Here is an 11,672-nt window from a genome sequence, read left to right on the forward strand (position 1 = left end):
TATTTTTTAATACAATTTTTACCTGTTTTGATGCATGTAGTGCATTTATGTAGTATGAAAATTACAAAATTAAATAACTTAATAAGATGTTTGTATATTGCATTAAATACATTGTATGCTTTAAAAATTTTTAAAAACTAGATTTAAAATAGTTTTTAAGACTAAAATATAATAAAAATTAAAATTTAGAGATCAAAGTTCTATAAAAAGTTTAAGGATCAAAGGTGCAAATATGAGTATAATTAAAAGATTAAGAGTGTTGACGACCCTTCAAATTTTATAACATTTTTTCTAAAGTTAGAGGTTGTTCTTTATACGAATGATGAATATGGTTAATTCTTAAGTCTCTTCTCAGTACTGGAGGATTGTATATTCATTGACAACTTCTTCATACAAGAGGATGTGAAAAATATTGTCTTTGTACAAAAACCAAAAAATTACAATCTGAAAACAGAGGCAATACAAATTCTTTCAGGTTTACAGTTTTTTTTTTTTTTTCCCTGTCTATGTTGTTTTCATCATCGATTTCTTTGTACTTGCATGGAAACATGAAGTGGCCAAAATGGGATTGATGTTCTCACTAAATGGCACGGAACATAATATTTGCATCATTGATTCTTGTATTAAAGGTCCTGTACATGCTATCTACTATCAATAATGTGTTTACATATATACATAATATATGGCCCAAATCTAGTTGTGAGAGAGAGAGAGAGAGATTTAACTAGTATGTCTAAATAATTTATTATAGGCATCGTCGAAAGCATATGTTGTTCAGTTTCTCCATAACACATAATCCAGTGAACAAACTCCATGGTCCATATAACTGGTTTTGACATCAAAGCCAACTGATCTAGTAGCAGGATCAAAATATACATGAAGATCTTAAATATTGTAGCTTTATTGTACCAAATATATCAACTTGATAAAAACAACATGACTAGATTAGGCTCCAACATTGTAGAAGATTTTTGTGAGTCCTTTCTTCGTCCGAATATGAGAAACCTGAAAACAATGTAATATAAAACATCACCAAAACTTTTTCAAAAATCCGTCTATCAAAAACCTGGAAATCATTTTTCCAATTGTAAGTTAGACTAAAAAAAATGTTTACAATCCTATGGAAATTATTGAAGGACATGTATATGTGCTTACGGTAATACTTGTGATGTCCGAAATATCATAAACATGGGTACCACCACAAGGGTAGGCAGGAGTTTCTCCTAACTTGACAATTCGAGGAGTGCTATCCTGATCAAGGAGAAAGCAAAACAAATTGAGTGAATTAATTAGCAGAGTTAGCAAAACTGAAACACCCCTGCATGAGGAATATAAATAGAACTATAGCATAGGATTAACCTTTGGAATGTAATCAGGAAGAGAACCACCGCAAATTTCAGAAGCTTCTCCATAAGGTAAAACAGCAGCAAAAACCTATTAAGGAATATGGAAAAGCGTTTCAGATTTGTAATATATATATATATATATATTCAATGTTGAATAAGGAACTAATTATTCATGACCAAATTGTAAAACATACTTTCCCTCCTTTTGATATTAAGGTATTAGCTTCTATTTCCAATTCCTTCAGCTTACTTTCTATTTGCTTTGGATCAGCTTTACCTTTATACTCAACAAATGGTCTGTGTTATAAAAATTAAAGAAAAAAAATCTTTTAAGTATGATATTACACAGAAAGAAACACCACAAATTGGAATTGAAATTAATGAAAGAACAATTTCACGTATATATATATATATATAAAAAGGTAAGATTACTCGTACAAAAGTTTTTAACCAATGTTTTTACAAATAATCATGGCTATTGATTAAAGGTTTTTAATAGCCATGATTATTTGTCAAAAATATTAGTTAAAAACCTTAATACGAAGAACTTATCCCATATATACATCTGTATATTTAAAGCAATTTTATAGTGTAGATCATATAAAAAAAGAAAAAAAAAAATCATCGGCGTTGATATGGTCAGACCGTTGGCAGCATCAAATTTTCATATATATATATATATATAGAGAGAGAGAGAGAGAGAGAAAACGATAGAGATTATAATTTCATACCCATCCGGGTAATGATAGCCTTTAGTTGGCTCTAAATCACCGAGTCCAACATTGTGCATACATGCATCCAATAAATGCCCCGCGGAGTGTAGCCTATGTGATGTATATGCAAAAAAGATGACCCAAAAAAAAAATATATATATATATAATGAAATTTGTTGTAGAGCCCAAAACCAAAATATTTGAGAATGAATAGTACACTATACCTGGCATTTAGCTTGCGCCTGGATTCATCAACATACAAGAAAACTTCCTTCCCAACCTCAAACTTGGATTCCGACTGTCCACCAGAATTTTCAACGAAACCATAATGATGAACCTAAGAAATTAATATCAATCAATTGGCAACTGAGATCAATCAAAGCTTTTTAGGCAAGTAATAAGGAAAATAAAAAATAAAAAAATAAAAATAAAAATGGTTGGGTGGTCATGACTTACAACACCATCCTTGGACCGTACATCTTGAACGACAAACTTGAAGTCAGAATCATCCACGGTGTCTGTGGTGGTGATAACCCCTGTGTCCGCAGGCTGACCTCCACCTTGGGGATGGAATATTGTATTCTCCAATATCAACACCTCTTTCCCATCATTGCCCTTCAAACCAGTTTAATCATATCAGAATTTTTAATCATATCAGAATCACTAACACCAAAAACAGTAAAATAAAAAAGTTGCATGTGTTCCTTCTTGAAAGATGGGTCTTTTTCCTCCATTTTTCTGGATATGAAGAGAAAACATTAAGGAGCTTACTTTGGAGTAGGAGACAACTGTGGCTTTGGAATGGAGCTTCCACATGTCTTCATAGTAATCCAGCTTTGTGGGGTTCAAATCCATGGCTTCCCACTTCTCCACCACTACTAACTTGTGAGTGACTGAGTTACCTCTATGCAATTTTCATATAAAGAAAAATAATAATAATAATAATAATAAAAATGTTACCCTTTTGCAATTATGAGGCAGGGAATTTTGTTTTCAATAAATAATTTAGATGTGGGACCTTAATTTAGATGTGGGACCCGCTATGACCATTGCAACAATGCCACGTAAATTTTGAAGACCAACTGTCCGAAAAGTAAAATATTTTATTTGCCAAAAGAAAAAAAGAAAATTATATATATATATATATTAAAAAATGTTTGAAATTCCCGTTATCTCCTTCCACTTTTTCATTGTTCCAATTTCCGCGGATGCTCTTGGTTCTTTTTTTTTTTTCACTTCCACAGAATAAAGTTTCCATATTATTATTCTTCACTAACGAGGTTTAAGATTCTAATTATCTTTTCTTCCAAAAAAAGAAAAATATTCTAATCACATCTTTTCATATTAAGAGTTCCTTTTACATAGTATAATTATTCTCCTCCCTCTTTTTTCTTTTTTTACATTTTCTATTTCTTTATTTATTTATTTTAACATTTGTTGCAAATCAAATATTTTTTTTATATTAATTAAGTTTGTGATTCTTACATCTTTTTCTACTAATAATTTTATTTCAAAACAAATTTATTTCTCTTTTTGTGCTGTTAATTTCACTATATTTATTTTGCAAAAGTTGAATAACTGGACTAAAGAGATAACAACAAATATTAATTTGGAAGAGCAGCGCAAAAAAAAAAAAAGGGTATAAATGGGGAAAAGGTAATATAAGAATAATAATAGGGGTAAAAAGAAACTAACCCATAATTTACATAGTAACAAGCATAGGTTAAACTCCTTACAAAGAGGTGGTTGTTAATGGACACTGGCTAATTTCTTTATCTAAGATTTTTAATAGCTTTGTCTCATGTTAATGTTTTTCAATAAAATATAAGTAGAAACAGAAACAAAAATATCACCAAGATTTCAAATTTGAGTCACTCAAAGCAAAATGTTTGATTACTAGTCAACAAACAGGGGATTAAAACGGCAGCAAAACAAAAAAAATAAAATGAAATGAAATGAAATTGCCAACCAAAGGCAGCTCTTGATGACCAAATTTTTTCGGAAAAAAAAGTCCAAAACCATATAAATTTTTTCAACAATAACCCTAGAGAAGCTCTAGTACTTCTACCAGAGGCGGTCTAGTGCACTATCAGCATCTCCCTACAGAAAAGGAAGAAAAGGAAGAATTTAATACTGGTAGATGATCAAACATCTCATAGTACCCAATTTAAGGATCAAAAAGATGGAATTAATGGAGGCCATAGGGCAAAGGATAGGAAAGCAAAAACTAAATACAAGATATAAGTAGGGTAAGAACGAAGAAATTCCATGCAGACATTCAGAGATAAAAAGGCTCTAGTACAAAATCACCAAGCATTAACCAAGATATGATTATGATTAGCAGACAAGCTCAGCATGACAATTGAAAAACAAATCTAATACTAGTTACAAGTTACTCAAGGAAAACAATCCAATTCAATTACACACATCTAGTTTTTCCATAGAGACAGGAAACCCAACTACAGTTGCTAGAAAGCTCTCCTCTGCACACCAAACAAACAACTTATAATGGAAGACAGCAAGAATTCATTTAACAAGCGTCACTACATTCAAAGAGCCATATACGTCAACATGATAATGTCCTAAATTGACCACCTCATCACTTAATTGGCACAAACTACAATACCACCTAACCACTTGACAAACAAGGCTAACTCCATTGTTTTATAAATATAATCGACATAAAACATGGAAAATGTTTCTCTAGTTACAATTTCTCAAGGTAAACACGTATTGATGATGTCAAATACTATCAACTATATGGCAATTATTAAATATGTAATTCAAGAAGGATTAGCAAATAGAACTTCAAATTATTAAAAGCAAACTTAATTCAGTCAGTACACTTCAAAAGATTCAATACATTACTTAAACAGACAAGCAAGGAAAGCAATTACCCATAATCTCTATTTTCTAAATCAGTAAATCAGACGTATTTACATAATGAAGGATTTGTTCTCAAAAGCTAAATAGCTAAAAATTATACTATTCTTCCTGTTATGTGAATCGTCTATGCACATATGTTGGGTTTTCGATTATCTAAAAATTTTTTGGGTTTTTTTATTGTGCTCCTCTGTTTTGGTTCTCAAAATGTAACAAATTAAAATTGAACTGGTTAATGAATAATTATTTTAATACCAGGCAATCTATTTATAATGTTGGGTTTATTTTGATGGATATAGCGGAGAATAAGTTCTGAAATTAAATTACATGATCTCTCTGTTTCTGTCTTTATCTGTCTCGTATGGTACAGGTTTCTAATTTGTAGTTTTCCATGTATTTGTAGCTTATGTAACTTTGAAGTGAGACATCTCAATTGTGCATTTTGAGATGTCGCCGGTGAGAGCCGTCGCGTGGTGTTGGCTTCTTCTTGCACTTCCTTTTCTCTTCTTTTTCTGGTTTCTTCTTCTCTGTGCGTGGCGTCGTTTGGGTTCATAGGGTATTTGATTAAACGTTGCATTTACGGATTTTGGATTTCATGATTAATTATCTCTCAAAATAATTACAAAAAAATAGATGAAAAAAATTAGAAATTTCATTTTTATTGATCAGGTGAGTAGCATGTGATGATTTTTTTACGCAACCTGTCAAAACTTAACAAATTTAGCACTAAAGGGTAACAATTGCCAAAAAATTTCTTAAAGTGAAAGTGCAAGATATTAAATTGCATTTTGACATTCTTTTTATTATATTTTCTATTGATTTTTTTCAAATTCTTGAACTAATTTAATTCATGGAAATATATTCTTATATGATTAAGTACATTTTACTCTAATACATGGAAAGTTCATTTCAGGATCTCTATAAATTTTTTTAACATTTGACAACTTTTAAATTTTATAAAGTTGCATTTTAGTGATAAACCTTTAAATACAATGGAAACCATTAAGTTTTTAATCTAAATTTTTTAAAATGTTTATTCTATCCACTAAATAATGGATTTCAGGTTATCATAGGATGAAAATTTAGAAAAAAAAAATTAAAAAAAATCAGAGTTAATATAAAAATAGATGAACTTCACGCTTTCCATTAACATTTTTATTATTACTTTATATGACTAATTTGGCTCAATTAATTCAAATATATATAATTATATACTTTCGATAAACTGGAGAAAAAGAAGTGAATGCAAAAACACATTACGATAAATAATAATAAAAAAATAAAAATTATAGTATATGGATAAGACATATTAATAATTTTTTTTTTTTGGGTGGTAAGTAAGACATATTATTATATATAAAATATAATGATTGGGACTAATTTTGTTGACGGCGGATAATTTTGTTTCTTTAAAATACGTAAAGTTAAAATAGAGGTTAGTTTATTTTATCCCATGTCTTACCTCTCATTTATATTTATACCAATTCAACAAGTCAAAACCATTACATAAAGAAAATATTACGGTCACCTTGTATGAAGAATTTAAATACAATCACCTCAAAGAAACACTGTTTGATTACTAGTCAACAGGGAATTGAAAGGGTGGGGCAAAAAGACAGACTTGCCAACTAAAGGCAGTTCTTTTACGAGTTAACTTTTATGAGAAACACGGTTCAAAATCATATAAAAATTCTACTAATTAAACATTCCAACCCTAGAGAAGTTCTACTACTGTCGAACTTCGGCTTTCTTCTTCTGCCAGAGTCGGTCTAGTGCACTATCAGCATCTCCCTGCAAAAAGGAAGAGAAGTCAGGATCAGAAACCTTAATTTTAATAAACTGGTAAATGATAAAACATCTCAAATGAACCAATTCAAGTACCAAAAGATGAAATTATTGGGAGACCGCATCAAAAATACATTAGGAAGGCAAAAACTACAGAATAGAAATAAGCAGAATCAAACGAGTGTAGTATGAAGATTTTAGAGTCGAAAGCAGGCATCAAAGAAGAACATAACGGTTTAAACATGTAAATTACAACAAGTGAACAATCACCAGGCAGTAGCCAAGATATGATTATGATTAGGAGATAAACTCAACGATATAATTGAAACAAATCAAATACGAACTACAAGTTACTAATTGGAAACAATTCATGCACTTATACACAGATAGAGTTTTTCGGTATAGACAGACCAATCAACTGCTGTTGCTCAAAAGCTCTCATCTAGACAGAAAACAACCAACTTATAATGAAGGAGAGCAAGAATTCATTGCTCAATCATATACATTTCAATCCAACACAACCAACGTAACAATGTTCTGAACTGACCACCTTATCACTTAATTTGCACAAACTATTATACCTTCTCCGACACCTTGATAAACAGGCTAACCCCATTGTTCGAAAAACACAATCTACACAAAACATGAAAAATGTTTCTCCGAATACAATTTACCAAAATAAAAATATACTGATCAAGACAAAGACCACCAACGGTATAGTTACCACATAACCATCAAAGTAGGAATAAAATATGTAATTCAAAGAAGCATAAGCAAATAAAACTTAAAAATTATTAAAAGCGAACTTAATTCAATCAGCACACAACCAAAAACGTAAGACATTTACTTCAATAAACACGAATAAAAAGCAATTACCCATGATCTACATTGGCTAAATCTGGTATTAGCATAGTGTACAGGACTTGTTCATAAAAGAGTAAAATGCCCCACGTACTAATCTATTATCAATCTATTATGTAAAATATGAAAGTAGGATTAAAACAGTACCTGGGCACGGACAAAACCGCAAAGAGCAAAGGTAGAGAACTGGCCGCTGTAGACACCATTCTCATCCAGATGTCCAATGTTAAGCTGGACTGAAGCATGGTCCTTTGAAGTTATCAGCCTGTTAGTAGCAGAGCTGCATAGACATACCAAAAATTAGCTTAAAACATAAAAGAATTTCAGAAACAAGAAAATATAACCAAATTAAAAATTAAAAAAAGAAGCACCATTTTCTGGGAATATAAAGCTCAGTGATAACTCCTTCCTCATTCTGCATATTGGCTTTCGAATCAACTACCTGACTCAGAAAAACAATCCAAATCTGAATATCCAAAAGATATGATCCAAACAACGCCCTAATCAATTACAGACAAGAACGAAATTGTTCTTTCTAGTCAGATTTAAGAAATCAAATATTTTGCATAAAACCAAAAAATAAATAAATAAAATTAAAACAACAATAATATCAAAATCCTCAACCTTTACCAGCGGAGAGAGAACCGGCGGAGACAGAGGAGATGTGCGACTGCCAGGAGCGAGACGAAGAACAGCTAGGGTTTTTCTAAAATTTATAAAGGATGAAAATCAAACTGAGCTACTCAGTTTTGTTAAAGCCCACATAATTCGGCTTTCACAATAGCAACACACATCTCAGTTTATTAAAGCCCACATAATTCGGATTTCATGATGGTAACGTATCATCTTTTGAGTTGGATTGAACCCAATAGTAGAATCTTTCAAATGCACTATCCACTGGACTCCAGCCCATTATTAAGGGCCTGGGCTTTTAATTCTTCTTGGTCAATCAAGAATTTAAAAAAGAATTACTAATGATAAATAATTTAATCTAAAACGAATAAAAAATAAAAATAAAAACTTATAAATTAATAATTATTAGAATTACCAAATTATTTTAACCAAACTTTAAATTCGAATGGAGATGAACTTCTTTTGTTAAGTTCACAACTAATTGCAGCATTGTTAATACCGTTTTGTATGAAAATTAAATTTAATTATTGTACTAATATATATGTATATATATATATATATATATTATAGAAGTCCAAAAAAAACAAACAAAATGATTTTACTGATTCCACAGGGTTTCATAGCCTGAACCTTCCTACCATATACGGATATTTAAGAAAAACAATAATTTATAATTAGCACCTTTTACAAAAGAGAGAAATTTTTTTTTATAGGAATTGAATTATTCAACCAAAAGAGGAACATTCTCTAGTATTTATCTTCCACTAGTAATTTACACTTATAAACTCTGACTTATACTCTTTATGCAAAGTAATTTACACTTATATTACTGAGATTTTTAAGGCAAAATTAACAAGTACGATACACGCTACCGAAATAATGATGTTACATTGAATATTTGGATTCATTTCAACACAAAAAAGGCGCTTAATTGCATCAGAAAAGAACCACTCTTCCTCTTTGCTTTCACATATACTTGTTCTGCTGTGGATTTTACCAACTCAATTTGGAGAATGTTGGGTCATAATTAAAGGTCAGGAAAAAACCTCTTAAGGTTGTCGACGACGGCTCAGATTGTTTCCTCAAAATAGATACAATTAAAACTAAAGGCTAGTCTTCTATCTAATTTTAATGCTCTCATTTGGACGAATTCAATATCAAGAACGAAAAAACATTAAATAATAAAACATAAGTCACATCGTATAAGAATTTAAATAGAGTTAACAAGGAGGTGAATTGAAACCGTAACCAAAAAAACAAACTTGCCAATTAAAGACAGTTCTCATGAAACGCCAAAAAAAAAAAAAAGAGAAATCACTGATTTGGATGACTCCAACCCTAGAGGAGTTTCTACTGTTGTCGAACTTCGGCTTTCTTCTTCTGCCATAGTCGGTCTAGTGCACTATCAGCATCTCCCTGCAAAAAAGAAAAAGAAGTCAGTAGCAGAAACCTTAACTTTACTAAATGCAGTTAAATGGTAAAACATCAAAAGGAACCGATTCATGGATCAAAAAAATGGAACTATAGCAAGTAGAAAACTACACGCTAGAAATAAGCACGGAATTTACAAGCAGGCATCAGAAAAGCACAAAAAGGGCCAAACATGTAAACTACAAGTGCACAATTACCAAGTAGTAGCCAATACATTACTATGATTAGAACACAATTCAACAAGATAAGATTATGATTAGGAGATAAGCTCAACAAGATAATAGAAGAAAACCTAATACAAAGCACAAGTTACTCGCTGGAAACATTCAGGCACTTATACATAGATCTTGCTTTCCAATAAAAGACAGGCCACCAAACTTCAAAACACTTATAATGAAAGATAGCAAGAATTCATTGCTTAGGCATCAAAATATGTACAAAGACAAACAGATCAAATCCATTGTTTCATAAATACAATTTAACCAACATGAAAAATGTGACTCTAGTTACAATTTCTCAAAACAAACATGTATTGATAAGTTATTATCACAGACAAAAAGATCATAGTACAAATAAAATATGTAATACAAGCACGGATAAGCAAAAAAAAATTTAAATACAGTCAGCACAGTACAAAAATGTAAGACATTACTTCCATAAATCGCAAGAAAAGCATTTACCCACAATCTACATTTGCTAAATCAGTATAACAGAGGTATACAAGTAGCTGGTCTGATTCATATACTGGGGTTTAGACAATACCTGAGCACGGACAAAACCGCAAAGAGCGAAGGTAGAGAACTGGCCGGTGTAGACACCATTCTCATCCAGATGTCCAACGTTAAGCTGGACTGAAGCATGGTCCTTTGAAGTTATCAGCCTGTTAGTAGCAGAGCTGCATAGACATACCAAAATTAGCTTAAAGCATAAAAGAATTTCAGAAACAAAAAAATATAACCAAATTAAAAATTACAAAAAGAAGCACCATTTTCTGGGAATATAAAGCTCAGTGATAACTCCTTCCTCATTCTGCATATTGGCTTTCGAATCAACTACCTGACTCAGAAAAACAATCCAAATCTGAATATCCAAAAGATATGATCCAAACAACGCCCTAATCAATTACAGACAAGAACGAAATTGTTCTTTCTAGTCAGATTTAAGAAATCTAATATTTTGCATAAAACCAAAAAATAAATAAATAAAATTAAAACAACAATAATATCAAAATCCTCAACCTTTACCAGCGGAGAGAGAACCGGCGGAGACAGAGGAGATGTGCGACTGCCAGGAGCGAGACGAAGAACAGCTAGGGTTTTTCTAAAATTTATAAAGGATGAAAATCAAACTGAGCTAATCAGTTTTGTTAAAGCCCACATAATTCGGCTTTCACAATAGTAACACACATCTCAGTTTTTTAAAGCCCACATAATTTGGATTTCATGATGGTAACGTATCATCTTTGAGTTGGATTGAACCCAATAATAGAATCTTTCAAATGCACTATCCACTGGACTCCAGCCCATTATTACGGGCCTGGGCTTTTAATTCTTCTTGGTCAATCAAGAATTTAAAAAGAATTACTAGTGATAAATAATTTACTCTAAAACGTATAAAAAATAAAAATAAAAACTTATAAATTAATAATTATTAGAATTACCAAATTATTTTAACCAAACTTTAAATTCGAATGGAGATGAACTTCTTTTGTTAAGTTCACAACTAATTGCAGCATTGTTAATACCGTTCTGTATGAAAATTAAATTTAATTATTGTACTAATATATATATATATATATATTTTATAGAAGTCCTAAAAAAAGAACAAAATGATTTTACTGATTCCACAGGGTTTCATAGCCTGAACCTTCCTACCATATACGTATATTTAAGAAAAACAATAATTTATAATTAGCACCTTTTACAAAAGAGAGAAAAAAAATTTTTATAGGAATTGAATTATTCAACCAAAAGAGGAACATTCTCTAGTATTTATCTTCCACTAGCAATTTACACTTATA

General features: G+C 30.9%; 3 protein-coding genes across 6 annotated transcripts; all 3 read right to left on the reverse strand.

Annotated features, from left to right (window-relative positions):
• Positions 1 to 728: 728 nt before the first annotated feature.
• LOC107433272 (uncharacterized) lies at positions 729 to 3,005 on the reverse strand. 2 transcript variants are annotated; one of them, XM_048465031.2, is made up of 8 exons: positions 2,831 to 3,002; positions 2,516 to 2,674; positions 2,284 to 2,396; positions 2,078 to 2,170; positions 1,541 to 1,643; positions 1,360 to 1,434; positions 1,156 to 1,251; positions 729 to 1,005 (listed from the first exon to the last, which is right to left on the reverse strand). In XM_048465031.2, the coding sequence occupies exons 1-8, from the start codon at positions 2,912 to 2,914 to the stop codon at positions 946 to 948; spliced, it is 783 nt and encodes a 260-aa protein (XP_048320988.1). In that variant the 5' UTR covers positions 2,915 to 3,002; the 3' UTR covers positions 729 to 945. The 2 variants fall into 2 exon arrangements, with proteins under 2 accessions (XP_048320988.1, XP_048320989.1); XM_048465032.2 differs by lacking the exon at positions 2,078 to 2,170 and having other exon boundaries at positions 2,831 to 3,005.
• A 3,444-nt stretch (positions 3,006 to 6,449) lies between these two features.
• Positions 6,450 to 8,352, reverse strand: LOC125419488 (small ribosomal subunit protein eS21y). Of its 2 annotated transcripts, none has more exons than XM_048465645.2 (4): positions 8,213 to 8,352; positions 7,960 to 8,030; positions 7,736 to 7,868; positions 6,450 to 6,733 (listed from the first exon to the last, which is right to left on the reverse strand). In XM_048465645.2, exons 2-4 carry the CDS (start codon positions 8,007 to 8,009, stop codon positions 6,671 to 6,673), a joined length of 246 nt encoding a protein of 81 aa, XP_048321602.2. In that variant the 5' UTR covers positions 8,010 to 8,030; positions 8,213 to 8,352; the 3' UTR covers positions 6,450 to 6,670. The 2 variants fall into 2 exon arrangements, with proteins under 2 accessions (XP_048321602.2, XP_048321603.2); XM_048465646.2 differs by having other exon boundaries at positions 8,219 to 8,339.
• Positions 8,353 to 9,378: 1,026 nt separating this feature from the next.
• LOC125419487 (small ribosomal subunit protein eS21y-like) lies at positions 9,379 to 11,038 on the reverse strand. 2 transcript variants are annotated; one of them, XM_048465642.2, is made up of 4 exons: positions 10,891 to 11,038; positions 10,638 to 10,708; positions 10,415 to 10,547; positions 9,379 to 9,637 (listed from the first exon to the last, which is right to left on the reverse strand). In XM_048465642.2, the coding sequence occupies exons 2-4, from the start codon at positions 10,685 to 10,687 to the stop codon at positions 9,572 to 9,574; spliced, it is 249 nt and encodes an 82-aa protein (XP_048321599.1). In that variant the 5' UTR covers positions 10,688 to 10,708; positions 10,891 to 11,038; the 3' UTR covers positions 9,379 to 9,571. The 2 variants fall into 2 exon arrangements, with proteins under 2 accessions (XP_048321599.1, XP_048321600.1); XM_048465643.2 differs by having other exon boundaries at positions 10,897 to 11,028.
• Positions 11,039 to 11,672: the final 634 nt, after the last annotated feature.

Source organism: Ziziphus jujuba, chromosome 11 (assembly GCF_031755915.1).
Source record: "Ziziphus jujuba cultivar Dongzao chromosome 11, ASM3175591v1".
NCBI classification, from domain to species: domain Eukaryota; kingdom Viridiplantae; phylum Streptophyta; class Magnoliopsida; order Rosales; family Rhamnaceae; genus Ziziphus; species Ziziphus jujuba.

Excerpts from the sequence above, each read along its gene's own strand:
- LOC125419487 (XM_048465642.2), bottom strand. The coding sequence starts at position 10,687 with ATGCAGAATGAGGAAGGAGTTATCACTGAGCTTTATATTCCCAGAAAA. Across the intron at positions 10,548-10,637 it reads CTTTATATTCCCAGAAAATG|CTCTGCTACTAACAGGCTGA; the intron begins GTGCTTCTTTTT and ends ATGTCTATGCAG. Across the intron at positions 9,638-10,414 it reads GCGGTTTTGTCCGTGCTCAG|GGAGATGCTGATAGTGCACT; the intron begins GTATTGTCTAAA and ends TCTTTTTTGCAG.
- LOC107433272 (XM_048465031.2), bottom strand. The coding sequence starts at position 2,914 with ATGGATTTGAACCCCACAAAGCTGGATTACTATGAAGACATGTGGAAG. Across the intron at positions 1,644-2,077 it reads GGCTATCATTACCCGGATGG|ACCATTTGTTGAGTATAAAG; the intron begins GTATGAAATTAT and ends TTTATAACACAG. Across the intron at positions 1,435-1,540 it reads TAATATCAAAAGGAGGGAAA|GTTTTTGCTGCTGTTTTACC; the intron begins GTATGTTTTACA and ends ATTCCTTAATAG.
- LOC125419488 (XM_048465645.2), bottom strand. The coding sequence starts at position 8,009 with ATGCAGAATGAGGAAGGAGTTATCACTGAGCTTTATATTCCCAGAAAA. Across the intron at positions 7,869-7,959 it reads CTTTATATTCCCAGAAAATG|CTCTGCTACTAACAGGCTGA; the intron begins GTGCTTCTTTTT and ends ATGTCTATGCAG. Across the intron at positions 6,734-7,735 it reads GCGGTTTTGTCCGTGCCCAG|GGAGATGCTGATAGTGCACT; the intron begins GTACTGTTTTAA and ends TCCTTTTTGCAG.